Here is a 26,588-nt window from a genome sequence, read left to right on the forward strand (position 1 = left end):
GAATAAGTGCCAAAGACAGAGTTTAACTCCTCTTCCCCTAAGGATATCTGCTCCTGAAGGACATCCTGCCTGTGATGTCCAGTCTTCCTCAGACAGGGACCAGCCTTGAATCTGACCTTTTCCTTGCAGTGATTTATATTTTTTCACTGTGAAACGTGTGTTGGTGCAACTCAGCAATGACTATACCCACTGTTCCAGCTAAACCCCTCCAAAGACACGAGTTGCGGGCCCATGCCAGGTCAGCTGCAATGTTGATTTTTGAGAGAGACGGGAGAGAAAGACAGAAACAGACTTCCAAGGCACTTGGCTTGTCTGTCTGTTAAAAGTTAGAAGTTCACATTGGGATTTGACCAAACGCCCTTGCAGCCCACTGACCAGTAGACTAATGGAAAATTATAACAGTAGCATATGGCTGGATTAATCCTGCCACATCAGGTTATACTGGCATCTCCAGCAAGACTACTTTTACAGATGTGGAATGACTGGGACACAGTCCTTGCCATTCTTGCTGTTCCCGCTCTGTGAGATATTCAAAACATCTCTTTCAGCTGTCAGATTTTCTCTCTGACGTCATTTACATAATCTAAAAAATTGTTTAGAGAAAATGAAACTTGTGATTGCCTGTAAATGACAATCACTTATGCAAATACAGATGAGATGAGTGGGATGCAGCAGGCAAGAAAAGAGCCTAAAGCAGGAGGAAGCTTAGCGTTGAAACAATAGGAGTAAATTAGTCTGATTCCACCTAACCCTCCTTTATTTTCTGAAGTCAAAGCACCATCAACACAGCATTCAGGGCAAAATAAGTTAAAGAAGGAGTGGCCCAAGCCAAAGCAATCAAAACAGATTAAGCATAAATCAAAATTAGCTTCTGGGTGCTTCAGTTCAGTCCCAGTTTATGCCTGTCTGCAACCCTGAAGCGGATGCTCCCTCCTCTCTCCCTTCGCTGATCTGCTCTATATCAGGAGCCCCGCTGTTTGAACTAATGGCAAAAGTAATTAAATGTTGGATATTCTAGCTCGGGGCAAGAGAGATGGCTGTTGTTGCAACAGTGAGTGTGTGACTGGTGTCACACTTGTATTTTCCAAATGTTAGTGGCTGGGCAATGACAAAGATGAAGACAGTGATTGTTCTTTTGTGAATTTACATGTAAATTAAACAGATTAAACATAAGTGAAGTCACCGGAGGCCAAATATATGGGACAAAGTTGAGAATAATAAAAAAGTAAATACATTTTGCATGCTGTCATCGCTCTACTCATCAATCCATTTGACTCATCACCAGCCGGCTTTAGTCCAGTCTGCGGTGATAATCTGGTATCGGGAAGTGTCACTCAAGGTCAAACAGCAGTTGGGATAAATACCTAATAGGTGCATGAGTCCAAAATGTTCCACAGGGAGAGTGAATGACAGATAAACCCCCAATGTAACACCCTTAAGTGTATGCTATTGTATTATAAAGATCCCATCTAGATTTTCTGCGTAAAGTAGCACTTTCCCAGCATTGCAGTGGGAGAAATGTCAGCATGTGACACAGCAATTATACCGGTGCCCTTTTATGAGCCTGCAAATTAAGAAATATCTGTCAGGAAGAGGTCAGCCATGTTTAAATGTTAACACACTGGCGATGACCCTGCTGGTCTCATTGTGAGGCTTTCCTTCCAGCTCTGCTGAGATCAACTAATAACACTTCCCATCATCACTTGGGCTTGAAACAGAAGCCTGTGGTGCATTAAACTGACAATGTGGAGCAGATGTGGTCACTAGAAGGCGTGGACATTTTTTTAAGACGCTTGAACTGTAGAAAGAGAAGTGAGGACATGACCCAGTGTGGCTGATGAAAGCTTGAGTCAAAGCCCCTGATGTGATTTTATTTTTAAAATGAATAAAGAAATGAACTGCCATGTGAGGCATTTTAACCTCATGAGAAGCCCAGTCAGAGCTTGCACAAGGACAGGGAAGGGACTTATCAGATTTATTTGGTTTTTTTAAACCGCTCTATAGTCTCACAAGTTCACACGTTTCCACTTTAAAGGAAGGCGGTCAGTTATTTTGTTCATTCCTCCAAACTGCTGACTGAACAGCTGATTTAATCAATGATAAATGAGTACAAAAAAATTCATAGGGTAGTGCTTGATCTTTGGAAGTGCCAAGGAGTAGAGTAAAGGGGGTTAAAGAGTGCAGATTTTCATAGGAATTAGGAAAATAATAGAAAACATACCCAGAGTTAGATGATGGGACAATTAAAGGAAAGGCTGGTGATAACAAGGCTGCAGCTACAGACGGGGATGTCTGATGCTGATGTATACTGAGCGCCTCCTGTGGTCCGCGGGTCTTGTCGTGGGAGCACATACACAGTCATTAGTCTCTTGTAGAGCTGCTTTTAACCGTAAAGAAGGATTGCATTTGGTTTTTAACTGTAGAATTAAGGGATTATGTTGAAACCTGCTAACTTCCATACTCCGAAAAAGATATTTATTGCTTTAAAAAAAAGACTTAAGATGATCTGTTTCAAGGAAGGAGTGAGCTGTAGACTATTCTCAGTGGTTTCCACTTTACTGTCTGATAATCAGAGCTGTGTGAAACTGTGTGAACGCCCATGCTTGAATCAAATAAGGGGCCTTAGCACCCTCTTGTGAAGCACTTCTGCAGCACAAAATCATTGTGATCACCATGTTTACAGCAGAAAACACATGTGCATTGTGGCCCTGTGGTATTTCTGTTAATTGCATTTGATACATTGAGGCTCATTATATTAATGCCATCTGCTCCTTCTCTGTGTGCATAGCTGGCAGGCCTGGGGTGGGACAGAGAACATGGCTGAACCACAGCGGGAAAGCACCAGCAGCCTGCAGAGGAAGAAGCCTCCCTGGCTCAGGCTGGACATTCCCACGACTCAGATGTCACTAGATGAGCCTCCCACATTTGTTCAGGTGCTCTTTCCCTTACTTTTTGTCACTGTTGTCATTTATGTGTGTTAACACTTTTCCAATAAATCTCCTCTGCAGCCGGTGAAGAGACAGGGTTTTCTGCGCAGTATCAGCATGCCAGTCGAGCCCTCTCACCTCCAGTCCCCACCCCGCGATGTCTTTGACACCCGGCGGCCTGTCTTGCAACGCCAGTCATCCATCACTCAGACCATTAAGAGGTAAAACACATGTTTTTTTTATTGCCATCACCCACAATATGGAAGTTTAGGATTAACACTTCAGGAAGCTTTAGAATTTTAACTTTAAGAACTTAACATCTCCTTAGCAGAGTAGCATGCAGTGAAGCTGTAGCCCACGTCTTGTTGGCTAGAGTTTGTGACTTTAGTTTACAGATTATGGGATGTCATGCAAAGTTAAATAGTGGATGGTGGCATGTTAAAAAGTAACTTCCCCTCCCTTACCTTTTTCCAAATTTCCTAACTGCTTCCCGTTAACATCTTGATGTCCTCTGCCCGGTATTACCTTCCTAATTTTGGAACTCTAAATGAAAACCTTTACATAACAATCTGCTTTGCTCTCTCCGCATGGCTGCCACAGCGCTATCCAGCTGCACATTTCCTTTTCACTGCCTGTTGTTGTCTTTTCTCTTTTCTTCTCCTTCCCCTTTCTTGTCCCTTCTCGCCACCTCGTGGTCCTGCTCTGCCTGGTCACAGCAGCAGGAGGGTTCACTTTGAGCGGATTAACACAGTGCCCGTTAAGGGGCAGCGGGCTGCACGGCGCAGCACCAGGAAACACCACTCTCTCTCCAGAACTCTGCTCAGGTACGCCAGGATGTGTTTGGTTCAGAATGAGGCTAGAGATCTGTAATTACTGATTTCACTATTATGATATATGGGCTTGATACTTTTAATGCAGCCTTAGACATTTGATCAGTATCAGTCCAGCTTCCAAATCACAGGAAACCATTTCTCTTTTAGTCACTGGATGTCGCATCCATGCGTCATGTCATCACCACAAAGACTTCTTTATAACTGAGTCAGAAGGGCATGCAAAACCAAAAGCTGTTATTTTCCTGTTACTGTTACAAACAAATGTTGTAGTAATGGCCAATAATGGCCATCTGCCAAACAAATCACAAGATGTATATGTTGTCTTAGAGCAGTGCTCATTAGTGAACCAGCATTTTAAGGATGACATGCCAGATTTGACGGCCCCGTTAGATTAGAGAGTATGTTCCTGGGCAGTGACAATGACCAGGCATAATCACGGAAGCCAAGCTGACGCAATAAAAGGCTCTCAACGTCTGTGCTTATCACGCAGTCCTATCACCAGCATACACTTCAAGAACTAAGGGTCACACAGATATTACATCGTCTTAAGGAAAGGGTGAGCTTAAGAATACATAAACACCATCAAATTTCCACCTAGCCTTCACTCTGCAGCTGGCAATTAGTGCAGAAACAGCTAGCTGGCCTGAATTTTCCTTTGAAGAATGTTTCCACTTCCACTTCCTGGCCTCGGGGAGCTGTAACATTGTTTGCTCTGGTACTTATTAGGCTTCAACTTAAACAACATGATTGCATGTGTATACATCAAGGGTTACTAGAATGTGCCGGTGTGCACAGTGGGACACAAATAAAACTTAAAAAGCATCCTTATTGTGTGTTTAATGGGATTTGCTGTCTGCTGGTGTCAGTTAAGATTAGGAAAGCTTAGTATGTTGTATTTTATTTGGCGCCTCAAAACTCAACTAGTTCCTAAAAGTGCGTGACAACACTGTGCATAAATATTTGGAGTGTGTAAATGTGTGACTTTCCCAGTGTATCTGGACATACGCAATACATGCCTAGACTTGTTCCCTCTCCTGTGCCCATTACTTAGACTATCTAGGGCACCTTTTTTACACCGTGGGAGGTGTTGTCTTATCAGTGCCTTGCATGTTTGCCGACCAACTCCTCTATATATTGCAAGGTTCTCTCACTCTGTCTTTCTTTAGAAAGGTAGGTGAATTTAATATCTCTGCGGGAAATGAAGCTGAAAAGTTGGTGTTTGTGGTTTTAAGGGGAACGGCGGACTGGTTTGGAGTCAGTAAGGACGGAGATGCCACTCAGAGATGGCAGAGGAAAAGTTTGCGCCACTGCAGCCTGCGCTATGGAAAGCTAAAACCACAGGTGATCCGAGAGATGGACCTGCCCAGCCAGGACAACATCTCCTTGACCAGCACTGAGACTCCACCTCCTCTCTATGTCCCCTCCTCACAACATGGCATGCAAAAGGTGAAGGGACACTTTGACACTACATGTTTAAAAAAAACCAAACTGATCTAATTTAGCAGAGAGGACATGAAAATAACACTGCTCAAAAGACATTACTGTGTAAGTGCAATAAAAACTTATCTAGCAGGTGTCACACTGTTTATTTTGTTTGTGATTGCAAATAAATGTGTAATTTTGATGAAAAAAATGAGAAAACACAGGTATTTATGGCCTTAATTAAAGAGGGGAACTTTTTTTAAAAACATGTATCTAATATCTGAGGTAAAACATTCTTGTGAGATCTGCCTAACTTGTTGATCCACTGATCTCCAGATTGTGGACCCACTGGCGCGAGGAAGAGCATTCCGCATGGTGGAGGAGGTGGATGGTTACAGCGTGCCCCAGACCCCCATCACCCCTGGAGCTGCTTCGCTTTGCTCCTTCACCAGCTCCCGCTCAGGTCTCAATCGGCTGCCTCGCCGACGTAAGAGGGAGTCTGTGGCAAAGATGAGTTTCAGGGCTGCAGCGGCGCTGGTCAAGGTGGGAGGGAGGGATCCAGTAAACAGATTACATTTAAATACATGCAGTCTTTATAAAAATTAGCATTAATACTGTACAATAAAGAGTAAAACACTTTTGCATGTGGGCTCTATTTGTGCTGTTCACTGATTTTGATGATATTTCTCAGGGGCGCTCATTACGGGAGAGCACTCTAAGACGGGCTCAAAGACGAAGCTTCACCCCCGCAAGCTTCATGGAGGAAGATGTGGTTGACTTTCCTGATGAATTGGACACATCCTTCTTTGCTAGAGTAAGACGAGACAAATAACAATATTCTTGTTCATGTTTCAAAGCCCCTAATCGCGTCTTCTTTGTAGGATATTCTGATGCACGAGGAGTTGTCCACATACGCAGACGAAGTCTTTGAGTCACCGTCTGAGGCGGCCGTGAAGGAGGCCGAGCCCAGCAGCAAGAAGGATGAGACGGAGCTGACAGGCAGCGCCCTAGATAAGACGGAGCTGGAAAGAAGTCATCTCATGCTGTGAGTTGCCACAGGGTTTGTCAGTGAGGCTGTGCTGATAATTTTAACATGAATCTTCATTCCTGGAAAGCAGTTTTCTCATGAAAAGTGCAAAAGATATGAGTCAGACAGTAGTGTTAGTTTAGATCAGTGTTTCCAAAAATCAAAATATAATAGACAATATAAAAAGCAATATATAAACTGACAGTGTAGGTTTGTGATTCTGGTTGGCGATGTTGTCTGACATTATCGCAAGTTGGAAATTTGTTCTAAAAGACAATGCACTATCTGATGAGGACATACGTCTCCCTTTTATTTCAGACCTCTGGAGCGAGGGTGGCGTAAAGCCAAAGAAGGAACTGGACCACCAAAGGTGCCCTTGCGGCAGGAGGTCGTGAGTGTTCACGGACAGCGGCGTGGGCAGCGCATTGTTGTTCCTGTCAAGAAGCTTTTTGCCCGAGAGAAACGGCCCTATGGCTTGGGCATGGTGGGGAAACTCACAAACCGCACCTACCGCAAGCGCATTGACAGCTACGTCAAGAGACAAATAGAGGATATGGATGACCACAGGTACAAAACTTCTCACTAATGAGCAGTTCTACCCCACAGTGGGTGATGTTGATGGATGTGTAGCTGCTGCTTATTAAACATGTTCTTTGTCTCTTCTAGGCCTTTTTTTACATACTGGATCACCTTTGTCCATTTGCTCATCACTATCTTGGCTGTGTCCATCTATGGTTTTGCACCTCCAGGCTTCTCCCAGCATGAGACGGTTGATTCTGTGAGTCCAGGCTCAGATGGGGGATGTATGTGCATTGACGCCTTGGCAATTTTCATCTTTCAATAATGTGTAACCTTTCTTTTTTTGTGTGTGATAATTCAGGTTTTAAGAAACAAAGGTGTGTATGAAAATGTCAAGTTTGTACAGCAGGAGAACTTTTGGATTGGGCCCAGTTCGGTAAGCTGTCTTTGATTACCGTATGTGTTTTTTTTTTTTTGTTGTTGTTGTTTTTTTTTGTAATTTGTTCTTTTTTAAAATCTTAGAGTTCATGCATAAATGTCAGCAAATTATTAAATTTTTTCCTTTATACCTCTATCCATTCATTTTTAGGAAGCCCTGATCCACTTGGGGGCCAAATACTCTCCATGCATGCGCCAAGACCAGCAAGTGCATGATCTCATCAGGGAAAAGAGGGACATCGAAAGAAACTCTGCCTGCTGTGTGCGCAACGATCGCTCAGGCTGCGTCCAAACCTCAGAGGAGGAATGCTCGGTCGGTAAACAACCCTTTATTTTGGGATCCTTGACATTTGCAGCTCTGCATCAAAGAGAAGCCGTGGGCAATGTTGATTTCTTGTTTTCAGAGTACTCTGGCTGTGTGGGTGAAATGGCCGGGGCATCCCAGCACTCCCAAGTTAAATGGTAAAGACAGACAGTACGGTTCAGTGTGCCATCAGGATCCCAGGTAAGGCGCCTAGTAGTTTCAGTGGTTGAAGCTTGCGGTGTTTATTTAATGATAACGACACTGTACTGCTATACCTTCTGTGCTTCCAGGATATGTCTAGAGCCAGCCTCAGTGTCACCTCATGAATGGCCCGATGACATCACCAAGTGGCCAGTGAGTATGCTGAAACGCCGCTTGGTTTTGAGGCCCAAACAGAAGAAGGATAGATCAGATTGTGATTTTTCTCAAGAGAGTCCAGGATTTAAATCTAGAGCTAGGCCCTCCTGTGTGGCGTTTGCATGTTGTCCCTGTGTTTGTGCCGGTTTTCTCGAGGAGCTGGTACCCTCAGCACTGCAGGGCAACCACCCACTTTTCCACTACTAAGGATCGATTAAATGCATTAAAATAGTTTTTTAAATCTCACCTTTATTGCTACGACTGGTAAATCCTGACACCCTTCTAATATTTATGTTATACCTCAAAACACAGAAATTTTAGATCATTTGCAATTTAGCAATGTTATCATCTTTCTCCCTGCTACTTTTATACTATTCTCAGTATAAAAAATGCTTACTTTTGGTGTAGCTGAGTTGTAAAAAAAAAAAAAATTTACACTACAGAATTCATTCTGTTTTATTTTAAAATTTTTGCCTTGGATATAATCAGGATAAATTGACTGTTGTTCCCTTTTTCCCTGGCTTTTAGGTTTGTACCAGGTACAACACAGGGAACCATACCAACCTGCCTCATATAGACTGTACCATCACAGGCCGACCCTGCTGCATTGGAACCAAAGGGAGGTGAGGAGAGAAACATTTATTCCAAATAAATTGCACACTGGATGAATAACCACTTGATTCACTTGCTTAACACATGCCGTTTGCTTTCTTCAAGGTGTGAAATTACATCCCGGGAATATTGTGACTTCATGAAGGGCTACTTTCATGAGGAGGCTACTCTTTGCTCTCAAGTAAGCAACTCTGTTTAATACAGAAGAAAGAAAAAAAAACCACTTAGTACTGATTAGAAAGATGTGGGGGGGTTTAATGTTTAAGGAACTGTGTAGGTGTCTGCCTTTCTTTCCAGTTTTTCCATTCCTTGTTTTGGGTTTTCATTATGACTGTGTGATGTTATTATGTCACGACACCGTGTTCTGCCCTTTCTTTAGGTGCACTGCATGGACGATGTGTGTGGACTGTTGCCTTTCCTCAACCCTGAGGTCCCAGATCAGTTTTACAGGCTCTGGCTCTCACTCTTCCTACATGCTGGGTGAGTCAGTTGCTGGCAGTAGCTGCTCATTCAGCTTTCTACCTGGCAAAAGAATCAAGTACTAATAAAAGTAATAGTTGGAAAGTTTTAACAGGTTTTGTGGTGTTTAGTTATTGTTTCAAGACAACTTCTAACATGAGCTGGATTAAACAAAAAGAAAATAATAATAATAATAATAACAACTAATTTCACCAACCAGAGGGACAATTAACACAGTTCTTCTTATCAGACAGTGGAAATGGTCCACGTCAGGGTCTGTGTTAGCACCAAGCAGCGAAGACAGAAATTATTAAAAGATCTGAATCAGGCAGGTTTATCCGCCCAAGATGTTTGCCACACACAAGGAAATTAGCTCTTGGTATCAATATGTCCTCGTATCACAACAAATCAAATACAGAGGCATCCTCAACACATATATGAAAGATGAATAGATGGGTAATAGAAGACAACAAAAGGAGGTGAGGACAAATAGTGCCTTTACAGACAATGAATTATATGTGGTTGGTTCCTGTTTGTTTATTAAAAAAATACACACTGAATGGGAGAATATGCCAGTTAAGAAGTGTTGAAATAGTGTTGGCTAGTTGATTATGTAGGCACCTGAGTACTGCAGGGATGACTTTTTCATTCTTTAAATTATATTATATTTATTGGTTGCTAACTGTGCTCTACACTTTTTGGAATAGTGCAGAAAATAAGATAATATGCATATAATAATAATATCATAAAGTTTCTCATACTTATGTGCGTTTTTGGCACAACAAACTTCACAAATTAATGCATCTTTCATTATTACTGAAGCACAAATGCAGTCACATAAAGTAAGTAATAATATTACCAGTCCAAGTTCCTGTGCTTGGCAAAATGAAGAATAATTTCCAGGAAATCCTCTGTAATATCATAATGCCACTTGTTAGCAAATGGCTTCTCTGGAATACATAAAAATTAAGAACTCGTGGGTAGTTTATTTCTGTTTTGTAAAGTAAACACAACAAGATTGTAAACTGACATGTGACGTGTTCATTTACCTTGCAAATGCAAGGGGTCACCTGTAGGCGAGAGTGGTGCATGCTCTACGTGCAACCGCCAATTTTTACTTATGTGCGACTGAACTATAAAGCACTTAGTAAATAATAATGTTCCTTATTTTGCTGAATAACTAAATATTCCACAATAATGTGTTAGATATAAATACAGTTGCCCAAACTGACATTTTAATATTTGACGTGTCAGATAGTGACAGGAGTGCACGCTGCATGAATAGGCAGAGAAGTGACAGGTTTTCTGATTCTTCTTGCTGACGCTTCACTTGTCGTTGCCACATTTGACTCCTGCAAATGTTCTTTGGTTTGGCAGCTCTGGGTTCATTACCCTGTTGGTAGCGCATCCTATAAAACTGCTGCATTCAGGAATTTCCTTTTTTTATACATATTTTTCTTTTAAACCAGAACGTTTGTGCAATACAAATTCAAGGGAAGCTCTGTTCTCCCCTCCATTGTTGGGGGGATTTAATTGTTCTCTGTCTTTATTCCTGTTTAAAAGTGTATATATAATAATGTTATTATAATACAATATCATTAGAGAGATAGGGGCAATCTTCTTATCAGATGAACCAGCAGTGCCTCATATGCAGTTGGCTAAAGTTACTCCAGCTGTTTTCCATGTGTTCCACGTATTCATTACTTGCAGTTATTCGCAGTATATATCAGACTGTCAGTTTCTCTTTGGTGTAGTTTAGACCTGTCAGTCAGGCAGCACAAAGAGCTGACCTTAAGAAGAGCAGTGCTTCATCTTTATTCAGTCTCTTATCTCTCTCCTGGGTAATTAAACAAAGTGCCCTCGCCACACGAACTCATTAAGCTTCAGTGAGATGGAGGCTGATTTTGCTGTTGAGCAAAGTCATTCCCACTCGGCACTTGAGGGGCTTGCCTCTTCAACACAGAGGGATTATCTTCCCAACACGTGCGGCTTTTCACCCACATTCACTCGCGCATCACACTCGTCACACATATGAACTATTTGTCATTGTCTGTCCTCCCAGAATCCTTCACTGCCTGGTGTCGGTGGCTTTCCAGATGACTATCCTGAGGGATCTGGAGAAGCTGGCAGGCTGGTTGCGCATTTCAATCATTTACATACTCAGTGGCATCACTGGCAACTTAGCTTCAGCCATTTTCCTGCCCTACAGAGCAGAGGTGATCACCAGCTAGACACAATACCTTTCACAAAATGACAAGTAATTTTGATCAGATATAAAAGACTGAACAGCTCATTGTGTTTTCTCAAGCCTGTGTCCCTCGATGCTGTCTTTGTCTCAGGTGGGTCCAGCTGGCTCGCAGTTTGGGATTCTGGCCTGCCTGTTTGTGGAGCTGTTTCAGAGCTGGCAGATCCTGGCCCAGCCCTGGAGGGCCTTCACCAAGCTGCTGTGTGTGGTGCTCTTCCTCTTTGCCTTTGGGCTGCTGCCCTGGATTGACAATTTTGCCCACATTTGTGGCTTCATCTCTGGCTTCTTCCTGTCCTTCGCCTTCCTACCCTACATCAGCTTTGGCCGCATGGACCTGTACCGCAAACGCTGCCAGATTATCATCTTCCTGCTGGTGTTTGTTGGACTCTTTTCAGGCCTCGTGGTGCTCTTCTACGTCTACCCAATCAAGTGTGAATGGTGCGAGTTGCTCACCTGCATACCCTTTACAGACAAGTTCTGCGAGAAGTATGACCTCAATGCTCACCTCCACTGAAGTGTGAGCACTGCAGGAAGGCATCAGGTCAAAAGACACGGACTGGCTGGGGGATTGTCTCCCTCTTCTATGTGGACTATGATAATATGCTTGTGTTATTTTACTCAATATGAATACCCATACCACTCATCATAAGGACTTATTTTCATCATCACTCCTTCACTGTCGAGTGAAACAAAGCTAAGGCACTTGTGAACCTCACCAAAACACCTAGCTGTCCTGCAGAAATGAGAAAAGCCAGCGCTGGAACAATGAAGATTTTCTTTCCCCTTTTTTTGTACATTCACCCTCCAGGCAAAAGATTTATTAATATTATTATCCAGGCAACCTCATACAAAAGCAGGGACAAAAATCAGATATTGATACCTTTGGTGCCTTGTTGATAAATGTACCAACTACTGCCATATTTTTGTTACATTATGCTGAGCACTCGAATGTTATCTCTCCTTTTTTTTTTTTATTGCTTCTCAAGAAGTGATTACTGTTTTGAACACGGTAGTGTTTTAGCTACCTGTCTACTCACATGTATTTGAAAAGAAAAGTAAAAAAAAATCTACAAAATGAAAATGTCTGCCTCTCCTGCTTGAGCACATGATGAAGATCGCTTTAAAGTATTTAAACTCATAAGAATTCAAACAAAACCACAACAAGCTATGGGATTGTATTACAGCTTGGATTTGTATGGTTTATAAAAATAGAATTGTATTTACACTGAGATGTTGTTTACAGTAATTGCCTTCTATAATAATTAAAAACATTATTAATCTATTGTACAAGTGACAGAAGACTAGATAAATAGATAACTGAGAAAAGCAACAGGTTCATTTTGTTGCTTGAGCACCTAAATCCACTGTTGTTCCCCTCAGGCCTTAACACAGACTTAACTCCATGTTCAGTGGATCAGGGGACGCATTAGGATACTGAACCCAGGCCAGCTATATTCGTGTCCTCTTTTCTCCTGCTGCAGTATTTTGTGCTTGACAAGAGTCCATGTTAGAAATAAGTGGAGTGGAGAGTGCAGGGTAAGGATTGAAGGACTAGCAGTCGCTGTTCCGCCGTGAGTACGCCTGTCCAGATAGAGTGTACTCCATCTCTTGGAAGTGCATGTTAGATACTGTGATGGCTGATGGCCCTATCTCCTTGAAGCCAGCCTTGAGGTAGAAGGGCACGAGGAAATCCTCGCAGATCAGCAGAGCTCGACGGAGGCCTGGCATGCAGCTCACGTACTGCAAGTAGCGCCACAAGATGATGGAGCCCTTTCCCTGCTGGCGGCAGTGGCGGTGCACAGACAGCACATGGATGTGCACAGTGGAGCTGTCTGGGACATGCTGAGTCATGGCCTCCTGGTTAAATAGAAGTAATGTTATTAAAAAAAGAAAAAAGAAAATGAATGAGCCACAGAATCACAGTCATTTCACCAAAATCAGGCAATTGTGAAATACCTGTGAAAGCCTCTCCTTGTCCCAGCCAGAGCCGATGATGAAAGCTACCAGCTGTCCCTCTTCAAACCAGCCCAGAGACAGCTCAGGGCACTGACCCAGGAAGTTAAGAACTTCATCCAGGGTAAGTGGACACTCTCCAGACACAGATATAAATGCTGGGGAGGATTTTAGAGAGTGCGTCAGTTTGTGGGAGGAATGAAAATGAAAGCATGAAAGAAATATGCTCTCACTAACTCTGTAAATGGCACTAAGATGAAGTTACACATTAATATGTTGCTTATATGAAATGCAACGATCTTGCCTAATGACTTGCCTTCTCTTTCAATCTCGAACACACTGATGGCATCCTGTGGTGTGAGGTTCCTGAACTCGCTGGCTGGGAGTGTGTGCCGCCTCTGTTGCAGAGAGCTGTCCACCCTGACAGGTGTCTTCTGAAAGAAGGGTTTGAAGAACAGTAAGCCACTGACCTGTTGTGTCATCATGCCTCAATACAGCAACAACAGGAGCTTCTGATTATTTTACACAGTTCCTCCTGTGAGTCTGTCTCCTTTTTTCCAGCCTTTTTCTACTAGAACTTTTAGTAGCAGTCAGATAAAGTTAAACCCTGCAAACAAAACCTCCCGTGCCCTGCTTTTCCCACAGCTCTGAGTCCAGTCTTAGTCACCTCAGCTGGCAAGATGCTGACCTTCTCGCCTCCCCCACTCTCTCTCCCTCCTCCTCTTTTTTAACTGATCTCTAAGTGGCTGCTTCCAAGTAGGATAGCTGTCTGTGCACGTGCCACCGAAGTCTTTAAATCCTCTAACGTTAAACAGCAGACTTTATTGTTCTTGCTGTATTTTTTATGCGCTTTATACTTTGGATTTGGTTTGCACTGCCACATTAAGAGATTGACAAGTCTGTAGCTGCAGCAGTTCAGTGAGAATTTTTTACTTATTAGTATTCAGAAAGCTTTAATCATTCCAACACTGAGATAAACATTTGAATCAACCTCGTGTCAGAGTAGTTACAGAAGTCTTTTTTTAGTTTTTCCCTCTGTGTTAGAATATCTTTTTGTAATGGTAATATCCTGCCTGCACAGATGGAATAACTCAGGCAGATTAATTGTAAAACTGTGAACCTTCAGTATGAAAAAAAGTGTGTTGTTGAGATACTAGTTTTCATGGGCACATGGATATTGGCACATGCACATTTGCATGTCCTCTGGGTTTTGTCTTGTTCAGCGTGGGGATGTGCAGGACATGGTGTGACTGTTGTGGTGATGCTCGTGTTTTTAGAGACCAAGGGCGTCCGGGCTACTTTGACTGAACTGAGTAAGGAGGAGAGATTTTATGCGGATTGCTGTGGGGGTGATTTCATGCCTTAAAGAGATTTAGCACAGGCTAATTAAATGAGAGCGCACGAGCATCAGCTGGCCTTGGGTAAACCTGTTTACACAGACGTGTTTAGCTGTCAGCACAACAGTAGAATTTCAAAGGACACTTTGAGTTCACTCTACAGCAAACCACTTCATGTCATGAAATAAAACCACAGTGCTCTATATCACAAATTCTGTGGATGTGTATGCATTGCATTCCTAAACTTCTTCATCTAATAAACTTTTTCATTGGATTTTCCTTTGTTAAGACTGAAAAAAGAAAGCCTTATTTCTCTGGCCCCAAGAGTTTTATATTTTATACTGCAGTTATTTGGCTGTACAAATACTTTCTCCAAATGGCCTCAACTATTAAAAAAGGAACATTATTATTAGGGATTACTGCTTCATACCACTCCTCCCTTTGGCCTTGGGCTGTAATGATGTTTTGTAAATCTCATTTATTCTGTGTTATCTGGACAGCCTGCTAATCACAAATACAAGAACATCTATGTGAGCCGGATCATCAGATGTCAGGCATGTACACAGCCAGAGATTGCGTTACCTTTTCTGACCTGGGAATCGTTCAGTGCTGAACACACTGTTACAGTTAAACAGTGACAGAGTTGACTTTCACTCATTCAGACAAATTTAGAAAAGGAAACGAACCTCTGACGCTCAAAGGTGTAAGCATGTGAAAGCTTATTAAACTCTGACGTTATGTAATTTAGCCTCGCTGACCCACTGACCAAAGTGTCATAGATCTAATCTAATGTGTGTGCGCGCGTGTGTGTGTGGATACACACATACTGCACACATGCACATTTCTACAGTGTATTATGTTTTTACAGGCTAGCTTGAAGCGAGCTTGTGTAACCAAATCCTCATTAAACTTTAAACTGGCTTACAGCTGTTGTTGTCTGAGCTGGGCAGCAGCTAATCATGACTGCAGAAAAGCTCTGAGACATTTTGCATCAGACGGGTGGAAAATTCTTACTGAAATGAGCTGTCGTTCATTTATTTATTCTTCTGGGATACATTATATCCATTTATTTAAATATCAGACTAGATTTCATGTTTTAGATGTTCTGGTGATTTAATTGTTTATTTTAATATGGGTGTAACCTCCTATGTGTGTTATCATACATATATTTGCACATTCATGCATATGTAGGTTCAGGATAGAGAATTCACTCAGACCTTCTTCACAGTCAACGCTCCCTGTGAAAAATACACTGAAATGTGATCCAAAGCTACACGTTTCCTTGGCCATGTGGCCAGTAGAGAGCAGTGTTCACAGTGACAGAAGACTCCTTATTGTCATGTTTATACACAATAAAAGATATAATCCAAAGTAGCAGAGTGCTTAAGTGTAATTCTAAAACCCTGTGTCAGGTGCTTGGTCTTCATAATGACAGAAACAGAGTATGCACACTTTTAATTTTATTTGATAATATACATAATATTTATTGATACTAGACTTGCCAGTATTCTGTTTGCTATTGTGCACACAGCAAAAAAGAAAAAAAGAAGAGAAGACAGACTTTGATAACTTTGAATTTTTCTTTGCTTTTCATCCGTTTACATGACGCAGTGCATAACATAGGAAACTGTGCTATCACTGAACCTTTTTGGGTGTGACCAAGTATTTGTCTACATTTAAAGAACACAGATTTGTATGTTTTTATCAATTTCAGGACCAACATCTTCATCTGAAGCTTGACAGATTTAATTGATATTGAGTGATGACTGCAAACATCATTTTACATCTCTTATGTTCTTCATCCACTACTAAACGTGTGTGCTTTTCTTCGCGATGCTTGTAATTACCTTGTAAAACTCTGAATCCTTAAACTTCTGGGCTAATTTCCTACATCTACACAGTAGCAAATGTCACTGTTTTACTGTCAAAAACTTGTACATTTGTCAGCATTAAACTGTAATCTGTGAGCTCTACAGCATAATATTGTCTTAATAGAATTGTGTTCTTGAGATGATCAGCAAACAACTTGCAGTTGAAGTAATGACTCTTTCTTTATTGTTATACACATGCTGCTATACACACACGGGAAGAGACAGGTATTGATTTTACAGAGAGCCAAATACCACTTAGTGTGGAGTTATCCTGGATACCAGGTCAACAGTGGTCAGAACGGGAAGGCACAGTGTCAAGTTGAAATGGCACAGAAAAGGAGGGAGTAAAGACAAAATAAGCACGTTACCAAAAGTAAAAAAAAAAACCATTCAAAGGAGTCAGAGGTTTAAGCATCTACAAATTCACATGCAAATGCGAGCCCAATTATTAAGATGCATTTGCCTTTGCATCTATTGCATTGGATGCCTTCCTTTCAAAAACACAATTGTTACGAGGAGAACCCACTTGAACCTAAACACTAATATTGAATGCATAATCAACACATGGCAATAACATAGTAAATGAACAGTTCAATTGAATATTGCTCAATAACAACATACGTTTTTCCAGTAGCATGAAGTTTGCGATACGAAAAAAAGGCTCTGTACATCAGCATAAAAAAAAATCCTGTCTACGGGCTGAAACTGTTGTATACTGTGGCATTTTTAAGAACACTAATGTCCATTGCAACAAGCAGGCAGCCACATTAATTCAAGGCACATAGATCTATATGCAGTGTGCTACACGTACACAACCAAGGTAAGTACAGTCGCTGCAGCCACACAAACACGTGACCCCTTTTTTTGCAGCTACATCACAGAAGCAGACACTGGCATTGCCACGGAAAAAAAGGGACTGTAGAAAGTTGCCACATATACCACGAGCACCCTTACTGTGCCACACTAAGTCAGCAAACATGTAGGTGCAGCATCTATGCTTGTAGCAGGCTTTAGCTATCTTTGAGTTCAGCTGTTAGGATGTAAATCTGTAGCTCTTTTTGATTATCAAAGTCTTAAATATTGTGCATGTTAACTGAATGTAGTTCCTTTATTTATATTTTTTTTATATATTATATAATATATATATAAAAAAATGTACAATTTTAAAGGCAACTACACAGGACTCTAGTTGTAATACATAGATATATAGTTTGAAATGATAAAACCATGTGTTGATGTTTTAGACAGCAGACAGCTTAAGACATATGTCATTATATACTTTTGTTGTGAGGAATGAATTATAACTGATTTTGTTGGGAGAGCAAAATCACCTCAAATGGCCACACGGATACACAAGTAATACAAATTCTTTAGAATTTAGTGTCAAAAACTTTGATACAGCGTTAATTTAAAGTAAGTGCGCTTAAAAGCACCACCATGACAGGTAGTGAAATTTCTCTGGAATAAACAGTACTAAACAACAACTCGACGACTGAAGACCATTCGAGAGTTAATAAAAAGCTGGGGGGAGTTGATCTTTTTTTTTAAACTTCAGTCATAGAACAAGCCATCACAAACATCTTTGCGACCGTCCAATTTCTTTTGTTTTGTCAAGAGATGCTGATGGAATAAACAGAGTCCTGCCTCACTCTTGTTAACTTCCTTTCGGGGCTGTTGTCAGCTCTGATCACGCAAGCAGAAGACTGAGCTGTGGGGGTGAAAGGAATGAAAGAGCTGGATGATCTCTGAAGCAAAGATGGGAGGAGTTAGTGGATGAGATGTTCATCTTCCATATGAAGGCTGCTCGTGGGACACAGGAGAGGCTGGCTGGAGCAGTTTGTGCTCTGACTTTTCAGGCTTTCTGATGACCCTGGGGTTGGAAAAAGGGGAAACAATCAATAGATAAGAAACATAGTTAAAAGTGAAGTTTCCTTTCAGACTTTCAGTAGGAGAACAAACTGTTCTACACCAGTTTGGCCTTGCAGGCATTTAATTGTTGATCATAACAGAACATATCACTGCTGGGGGGAGGTTTCTAGCTGTGAATGATAGCAGTGAATGTTACCATTATCATCAGTAGAGCTCATACACAGAGAAGCAGAGCAGACAGGAAAGCCTACATACCACAGTTATTCCTCCATACCAATAGAGCAGGAATCAGGACCTAGAGCTGGCCAAAGTGAGATGGTAAAAAGAGACAAGATGGCAGGGAACAGAAGAGGGGGGGTAGATAACACACAGAAGCACCAGAGCACACACGTTAGAGGCAAAGCACACAGAATTGCAGCCTTAAAGTCCAGGGTTAAAGAAGAAAGACACTGAGCTGAAGTACCAGAGGGAATATTTAACTTCCAGTCAACAGTGACAAGTCTTCACTTTGTGAAGACCTGATTTGCTCTAAGCTTTCATCGGAAAGTACAGGTCCAAAGTTTAAGAAATGACACATCTTTCATTTTTATCACTTCTTCCTTAATTAAAAGGATCCTTGTAAGGGCTTTTTTTTGTTCTTCGTCCCAGATGGAAAAGCTCTTACCTGGCAAAGACAGATCACCTGGTGGGTCACTCTCTGTTTTGGTCAAGCTACTGTGTTCACTGATGCAGTCCTGCAGAATGTCTCCTCCAGAATGCATCCTGTCCTCTGGATACCAACAAAGTCCAGAATGTCATCACTGTCACTCAAACACATGACTGTTCACTGAGAACCAAAGGAGAAAACTCACCTTCATCTGGAGACAGGGATTCTGCCACGTCCTCAGTCGCTGTGGCCTGGAAGAATAAAGGAAGGTAGGTTTTTGTCTGTACTGGTGTCAGAGCTTAATGTCAGTTAGTGAAGAAGAAGCTTACATCTGTGGGGGCGGGGCTACTGGACAGAAGAGTGTGTGGCTGAGCATCAGACATCTCCGACAGCTTCTCTTCATCCTCCTCCTGGATTGGAGACGATGGAGACCTCAGGGTGCTGGAGGGGAACAATGCAGAAAAATAAGAAATACTTAACTATACTATTAGAAGTGGTAATTTAATTATTCACGGTGACATTCATGCACAGAATTTGACTTTGACAAAAATATTCTAGCCCTTAGATAAGCCCTTGGGCCTTCAGCCTCTAACAGGCCCATTTTACATGATTATGTCAGCTCTAAATTTTCCTCTAAAAAAGAAAATTTGCTGGAGGCATAAAGATTAACTAAAAACACAGCTCTTTACAGGAAATGGATAAAGGGGTAAATCTGATTACTGGCAGAGTCTCATGGGAAATGATGTTTGACACCATTACATGCTATCCAATTTCCTACCTAAACCAGATTACTTGCAGTAAAGATTTTATGTCTTAGATTACCTGTCAGGTGACTTGCTGACTTTGCCTTTCTGCAGACTTCCATCGCTTAAATGCTCTGGAGAGCTTAACTGTCTGTTGTCCCCTCCCAGACCCCCAGAGAAATTGATGTCGTCATAGAGGGGGGCTGATGGGATGGCAGGAGACACCGAGCGCAAACCATTCAGGGCCTCTAACAGTGAGATGGGCTCAAAGCCAGGAGGAACTGAGTCTGTGCCCTGCAAAAAGTCAGTGAAAGAGAAAAGTGGATTTATTGTTGATCTTAATATTATAATAAAGATTTCAAAAATTTTTTTTTACAGTTAATGCAGTTAGGTAAGATGCACAGCTGGTTAAAAACGTATATCTTACTGAGTGCTCATCGTGGTCCATAGTCTGAGCCAGAACTGGACTAAAGGACACGGGAGAAAGAGCTCCAGGCTTTTTCCTTACAGCTCTGATCTGAAGCAAGGCTCTGAAGGCTGGAAAGCAGATACATTCATTAATGAATTCATTGATTGAATCTAAACCTGCTCATATAGCATGACACAACTTTTTTTTTTTTTAAGAAAGTAACACTTCTTACGCAGCCTGCAGATGGGGCAGTTGTTGGCCTGGTACCGCAGAGTGTCCGCACAGGAGTTGCAGAGACAAAGGTGTCTGCAGGGCAGGATAAGCGTGTCTCGCAGGTCAGACAAACAGACGACGCACTCGTTGCTGTTGTCACTGTTCTCATCATCAGATGGCTAAAGAAGAACAAAAAGGCTTACAAATCAATCACAGCCAACTTTTTCCAACATCGTGATTCTTCTCAGTTAGCAATTCCAACCTTAGTTTCTTGGTTGTTTTTGTTCTCGATTCCATAAATCTCCTGCAAGAGGTAGCTTACACGGTCCACCTGAGAAAAAAGTAAAAAATGAAATTCAACATTTAGATTTTATAAAAAAAATATCCACATATTCTTAAAAGTTTGAAAGAAAACCCATTCACTACAAATGACTGTAAATCTGTTATGTATACTTAATAACATTAAAGTAGTGCTTGTCGCTCAAATGTAGAATAAATAAATACATTCAGAGTCTAAAGCGCAGGTTTACAATCAAGTCTATTTTAGAGATTGGCACACATCTGCTCACATGCTTTCACAGGCTGAAACATCCACCTTTCACCTGCTCTTTGATAGAAACATGCCACACATGGGCTGGATAAATAACTAACGGCTCAAATATGACTTTACTCTAAACTTCAATAACTTATAATAAAACAAGACTGAAATAAAAACCTTTATAAACTTACAATTTGCTTCTGCTTCAGAGGTTTCACTGAGAAACTCCCATCAACATGCTGGGGGGGGGGGAGAGACAAGACATGTTTTAGCTCATATAAATAGTAAACATGCTCTCTACATGTTAAAATTATTTATTGTTTTTTAACATATACATACTCTTTCAAATGCTGCCAAAAGCACATGGGCATGTCCAAGACAATCTTGAAAAAAACAAAACATCAAGATTATTACAAATGTTGAGGTAACAATTAAACTGTGATCGTAGTCCATTACTTTCAAATGTTAAAAAGGAGCCCACTGAGAGACGATTTCCAGCTTTTTAATTTTATTTTTTTGACTCCACTATAGTAGCTTTGCATGACTCAGAGTTCAAAATTATTCTATTTATCTTAAACAAGGCAGTTTAGCTTTTCTTTCTTGAAGGTCACCCTCCCTTCTAACCTTCCTCTGATTGGCTGCTCATCCCAAAAAGAAAGTTCATGGGGGTGGCTCTCCTGTTTTCACAAGAGAAAAACTGTTTGCCTGAGATGACTATATAAGGGAGATCTGCTTCCTCTGATATCATATAGAAGCAGAGAAAGGAGTCAGAAACCAAACACTCAGAGCACCTAAATGCCTAAACTTTTGGCTCACAAGAATTACCTGTACATAAACTGACCAAATTATCTAAAACTTTGGCCATGTTTGCTGTAAACATCTACAACTGTAGCATATATTAAAGACAAAATGTAAGAAAAAGTTCAACAGTCCCCTTTTTAACAGAGTCAATATTGGTATTAGTCCTGTGCAGCTCCAGCGACTTACCGTCCCCTTCATCAACCACAGCTTGGATCACCATGGGAAACACTCCTCGGTCGAGGTCGAAATTCAGCTTTAAAGGAGACAGTTACACATAAATAGAAGACATATATCAAATCAAACGTGGTGATGCAATGCTTTTTTATGTGCTAAATTAAACTGATTACAAAATGCATTAACTACTGCAAATGCTTACATCTTCTTCTTTCCATTCGCTGAAATCTATTTTAAAAGACGGCATGGAGAACTGCTGGCTCACCCCCCGCTTGTAATGCACAGTTTCAGAGGCCATCGACGGATCCTTTGGGCTGTACCTACATGTAGAAGACAGCAAAACTATCAAAGTTGACTTTGGAAATGACAGAAAAGGGAAGAAATATTCCAGTACAACCTGGAAACTTTTTGCTGCTGCACTTATACAGACATCAGCAATGAAGACTCAATGTGAACTAACACTTATATGTATTAAGAAATTCAGTACACTTTTTAAATAAAATCAAACTAAAGAAAATAGAAAACCAAGCACAACAGCAGCAGCCGCCGTCATTTTATGGATCATCTTGTTTGTTTCATAAGACGGCAACTTCAGACTATCACTTTCGTCTTTGTCTGAGTCTTATCTGGTATCCATGGTGACTGGTGGTTGCTAAGGACCCATTGCATCTATTCTAGACTTTGTGCTCTGGAGCTCAATCTCACACCCATAAAACAGCATTTAAATGTTTCTTGTTGTTACTGCTTCACATTAACATGAAGACGCTGTGTCAGAGCAGTATCAGTCTGTGTGAATGGTACAACTGATCCGCAGATGCATTTGCCCCATCTTTGTTTACTTCACACACGGCATGGATTTTTATTTAATAAGTAAAAAACCAGATGATGATTTGATTGTATTAATTGTAAGATTAAATCCTTACACTGCCATGCCATTGGAGAACTCCTCAAATGCCTGGCAGTAGAGGGTGATAGCCACTCGAGCATCAGCATCAAAAGTGAACTCCACACCATACTGGACCTTTGGTTTCCCGCCGTCCTCCGCCAGTGTGTCAGAGTCATCTTTATACCTACAATCCAGACATTTGACAAGGCTTAGGCCAATGTGACTGGCTTCATTAAAACTGTTATGGTGATGTTTCATTGTGATAGTGCCTTTATATCACTACCTGACCAAACGCAAAGAATCCTTCCTGATGTTCACCAGACTCCTCAGGGTTTTCACAGGCTCATGGGGTGCAGGTGTTACATATGGAAACTAGTGAAATAGAAGGATTTGAAATTATTGAAATAGTTCTACTGACCATTTTATTGATAAGAAATGTCAAACTGCTGTTGAAAATACAGTGCTAAACAGCAGGTTAAATAAACAACAGTTTTCACCTGCACTGGCCTATTTCCAAGAAAATTCAGGTCCATGTTTTCCCCAAAAAGGTATCCCTCTGGATGTGGCGTGTCAAATTTTTCTCCTCCCATGAAAAAGTGGCTGGCAAAATAATTCCCTGAAGGTGAGATATTTTAAAAGAAAAAGCGATGAACAGATTGGATGCACTCATGTTTAATAGTGCAGTCATTTCGGAAAAAGCAGCACAGCAACCTTGAAGCTTTAATTTTGATTCTTTTCAGCTATTTGTCAAATTTAAAATACTTCCATTATTCAGTTAATGCTAAGAAAACTAGTTTGGCAAGCAATAAAATGGTGGCTAAACTAGTTTATATACTCATCTTCACATTGTTTTTACAATGTGAAAAGATCTATATGCTATCAAACTGTTTAAAGGTTATTGCTTTAAAGGGTGAGAAACATTTGATGACATAGAGGGTCACTACGTCAACATCTATGATTCCCCAGTTCTTAAAAGTCCATCTACTCATGATCATCCTGATGAACATCAAGACTGTCTGTCTGTAATAGCCTAATAAACAGCCATCGTGCTTTATCCTCGGTGGCAGCAATGTCCGACACACCGAAAATACTGTAAATCTGACAAAAATGTTTTATTAAGTTACCGTCTATTGGTAAAAAAAAAAAAAAAAAAAATCGCAATCACATATGTTTACAATCATTATTTGTCTGCGCGGCTGACGGTCATTAGCAGAAAGCGCATTTAGACCGCACTAGTTAGGAAGATGGGGGTTTATGACGAATATGATTTCATCGGAGACATTGACGATCATTTACCAGATTTCGGTGGAAATCGGTAAGCCGAGTTGGCTTGAATATCGATGTCTTCAACACCAGCGATTCTACGACTCAGGATGGACCCCATCTCTGCTTTCTCTGTTGGGTCGCTCGATATTAGCTCCAGTTAGCTAGCAGCGAACGATGCGTCGGCAGTTCCAACTTCCTCTGCCTTCAGTCTAGACTAACACCAAAACGATAATAACACCAAACACAAATACACGCTTTATTTATTCTAACATTTTACTCGCTCTGTTTGTTGGTGGCTACGCGGCGAAAAGGAAAACAAATCGAAACGAGCTGTTGTTTTGCCAGAGGAGAGCTAACAAAGCAGGGAGATACGCTGATTGGCTGTCGCCGAGCGTTCCGGAGCGTTCGCTCTGTGTGTAGGGACTGCCCGGAGGTCCACACGGAGCTAATTTAGTAACGAAGGGAAGGTGTCAGAGCACGGGCGTCAGCTCCAATCCAGCAAATTCAACGCTGTATGAACTACGTGTAGGAAATGTTTGACCTAGGGTTAGGGTGCTTCCCAGAGGGTCATACTGATTTCTATAAAGTTAGAAAGCAGCAACAAACTGCATTGCATGGTTACAGATTACATAAAAAAGTCTATCAAAGTAGTTGCACTTAAATTAGTCTACAGCTTGCCAGTTGACTGATATGTAGCACTTCCTAGGTCACTGATGAAGGGAATTTTCAATACAGAATCACTGAAGAAATCTTGAGATTCCTTAGCATAGTTATGATTTTTTGTGGGGTTGGTTCGTTTATCTTTTATAAAAATTTTGGTCGCCCTTTACCAGTCCCAGGCCTCTAGCTCCTTGTATAATTTTCCCATGTGTGCTTTAGAAAAAAATTATAAACGATGACAAGGCATAATGCTGCTCACTGATTGTCACCACTCTTGTCAGCTTAAAAATCTCTCCCATCAAAAGTGTTTTATTTAACTTTTTCTTTATAACATGGCAGCACAGTGTGTTGTTGGGGGCTTTTTGTCCCCTGGCAGGGTCTCCAAAGTGATCCTGGGTGAGGGACCAAAGAGGGATTCAAAAACCCCTATAAGCAGAAGATCAAGGGAACTGTTCCTGCCTGGGATAGGGTTACTGGTTACCCTCTCGGGACCCTGGAGTCAGGCCCAGCGAGGGGCAAACGTCTGGTGGTTGGGCCTCCATTGCTAAAACTGCTGCACTGAAGCTGCAGGGAAACAGGGAACCATCAGGCTGAAGAAGGAGTCTTATTGGGCTTTGTTAGCCTGTGGGACTTCAGAGGCAGCTGATAGGTACCGACAGGCCAAGAGGAACACAGCTCGAGCAGTGGTTGAAGTAAAAACTCGAGTGTGGAAGGAGTTCGGAGAGGCCATGGAAAAACACTTTTGGACTGCCTTGAAGAGATTCTGGCAAACCATCAGGCGACTCAGAAGGGGAAGTGGTACTTTACCTACATTGTGTATACCTATGGAGGTTCTCAGTGCTCCACGTCATCGTAGTCAAAGGAGCTTGGAAAGAAAAGCGTCTGGACTTCTTTAAGTTTCTTGTGAACCCTAAAGAAGTCCAGACGCTGCTGACTTTGAAGGAAGACATTGTCGGGCTTTGGAAGGAATACTTTGAGGACCACCTTAATCCCACTGACACATCTTCTGTAAAGGTAGCAGCATATGGGGACAAGGGAGACAACTTGTCTATCTCTGGGGGTTACGCCACTGAGGCAGTTAAATAACTTCTTAGTGACAGGGCTCCCGGGGTGGATGAGGTTAGGCCTGGGTTCCTGAAGGCTCTAGCTGTTGTTGAGCTGTCTTGGTCGGCACACCTCTACAATGTTGTGTGGAGATCAGGGGTTGTAACTCCTGATTACCAGACCTGGGTGGTGGTTCCTATCTTCAAGAAAGGGGACCGGAGGGTGTGTTCCAACTATAGGAGGATCACACTCCTCAGCCTCCCCAAGAAAGTCTTGCCAGGGTGCTCGAAAGGAGAGCCCATCCGTTAGTCAAACCTCAGATACAGGAGGAACAATGCAGTTTTTGTCCCGGTCGCAGAACACTGAACCAGCTTCACCCTCTTTAGGATACTTGAGAGGGCATGGGAGATTGCCCAACCAGTCTACATGGGTTTCCCTCGAAGTGTCTTATGGGAGGTGTTCCGGAGTATGGGGTGTCAGGCCATTCGATCATTATTCAACCATGAGATGAATAATGATCGAATGCAGTATGCAGACAAAAGCATGAGCTTTTGTCTGCATACTGTTTCTGGTGGGTGTTGGAGTCCACCAGGGCTGCCCTTTATCACACATTCTGTTCATAATTTGGTCCTCAGCTGGAAAAAGGATGGAGTCACCACTCTATGTCAGGGACAACTTCCTGCCCCAAGCTGAAAGATTTAGGTATATTTAGGTTTATTGTAGGGTCTACCTTACAATTCAAAAGCGCCTTGAGGCGACTGTTGTTGTGATTTGGCGTTATATAAATAAAATTGAATTGAACTGAACTGAGTGGTGGTGCACTGGAAAGGCTTGAGGAGGTGGCCGGGGAGAGGGAGGTCTGGCATACTCCGATTAGGCTGCTGCCCCCATAAGTGGAAGAAAATGGATGGATATAGATGGAATTTGCAAGTTAAATGGACTGGTTCATATATAGTAATTTCCTATTCAGAGCTTTATATAATATCACCTGTTGCCCTGTGACAACTGGGATAGGCTCCACCTTCAGTGCAACCC

At 41.7% G+C, this 26,588-nt stretch overlaps 3 protein-coding genes across 6 annotated transcripts in view; 1 reads left to right on the plus strand and 2 right to left on the minus strand.

Moving 5' to 3' along the window:
* rhbdf1a (rhomboid 5 homolog 1a (Drosophila)) overlaps positions 1-15,989 on the plus strand; it is a 33,041-nt gene extending 17,052 nt beyond the window's left edge. The window contains exons 2-19 of one of the 3 annotated variants that reach the window (XM_004552189.4): positions 2,789-2,933; positions 3,009-3,148; positions 3,647-3,751; positions 4,993-5,206; positions 5,519-5,725; positions 5,874-5,996; positions 6,064-6,227; positions 6,528-6,776; positions 6,876-6,987; positions 7,090-7,164; positions 7,318-7,479; positions 7,571-7,671; positions 7,761-7,824; positions 8,356-8,450; positions 8,545-8,620; positions 8,819-8,919; positions 10,961-11,114; positions 11,238-15,989. In XM_004552189.4, the coding sequence (XP_004552246.2) occupies positions 2,817-2,933; positions 3,009-3,148; positions 3,647-3,751; positions 4,993-5,206; positions 5,519-5,725; positions 5,874-5,996; positions 6,064-6,227; positions 6,528-6,776; positions 6,876-6,987; positions 7,090-7,164; positions 7,318-7,479; positions 7,571-7,671; positions 7,761-7,824; positions 8,356-8,450; positions 8,545-8,620; positions 8,819-8,919; positions 10,961-11,114; positions 11,238-11,657 (2,679 nt within the window). In that variant the 5' untranslated portion in view covers positions 2,789-2,816 and the 3' untranslated portion in view covers positions 11,658-15,989. Of the gene's footprint in view, positions 1-2,788; positions 2,934-3,008; positions 3,149-3,643; positions 3,752-4,992; positions 5,207-5,518; positions 5,726-5,873; positions 5,997-6,063; positions 6,228-6,527; positions 6,777-6,875; positions 6,988-7,089; positions 7,165-7,317; positions 7,480-7,570; positions 7,672-7,760; positions 7,825-8,355; positions 8,451-8,544; positions 8,621-8,818; positions 8,920-10,960; positions 11,115-11,237 lie in introns of all 3 variants that reach the window. The other 2 variants (XM_004552188.4, XM_004552190.4) reach the window with 2 other exon arrangements.
* On the minus strand, positions 12,312-13,581 carry aanat2 (arylalkylamine N-acetyltransferase 2). Its single transcript, XM_004552187.4, has 3 exons — positions 13,413-13,581; positions 13,100-13,254; positions 12,312-13,000 (listed from the first exon to the last, which is right to left on the minus strand). The coding sequence occupies exons 1-3, from the start codon at positions 13,579-13,581 to the stop codon at positions 12,695-12,697; spliced, it is 630 nt and encodes a 209-aa protein (XP_004552244.1). The 3' UTR covers positions 12,312-12,694.
* Positions 15,990-16,465: 476 nt separating the features above from the next.
* mgrn1b (mahogunin, ring finger 1b) lies at positions 16,466-24,263 on the minus strand. 2 transcript variants are annotated; one of them, XM_012919400.3, is made up of 17 exons: positions 23,880-24,263; positions 23,081-23,199; positions 22,867-22,955; positions 22,621-22,767; positions 21,900-22,017; positions 21,710-21,776; positions 21,062-21,105; positions 20,914-20,961; positions 20,447-20,515; positions 20,204-20,363; positions 19,990-20,099; positions 19,642-19,856; positions 19,149-19,260; positions 19,025-19,070; positions 18,838-18,942; positions 18,429-18,474; positions 16,466-18,174 (listed from the first exon to the last, which is right to left on the minus strand). In XM_012919400.3, exons 1-16 carry the CDS (start codon positions 23,965-23,967, stop codon positions 18,434-18,436), a joined length of 1,578 nt encoding a protein of 525 aa, XP_012774854.1. In that variant the 5' UTR covers positions 23,968-24,263; the 3' UTR covers positions 16,466-18,174; positions 18,429-18,433. The 2 variants fall into 2 exon arrangements, with proteins under 2 accessions (XP_012774854.1, XP_004552249.1); XM_004552192.3 differs by lacking the exon at positions 18,429-18,474 and having other exon boundaries at positions 23,880-24,262.
* Between the last annotated feature and the right edge of the window lie 2,325 nt (positions 24,264-26,588).

Source organism: Maylandia zebra, linkage group LG4, assembly GCF_041146795.1.
Source record: "Maylandia zebra isolate NMK-2024a linkage group LG4, Mzebra_GT3a, whole genome shotgun sequence".
Taxonomy (NCBI): domain Eukaryota; kingdom Metazoa; phylum Chordata; class Actinopteri; order Cichliformes; family Cichlidae; genus Maylandia; species Maylandia zebra.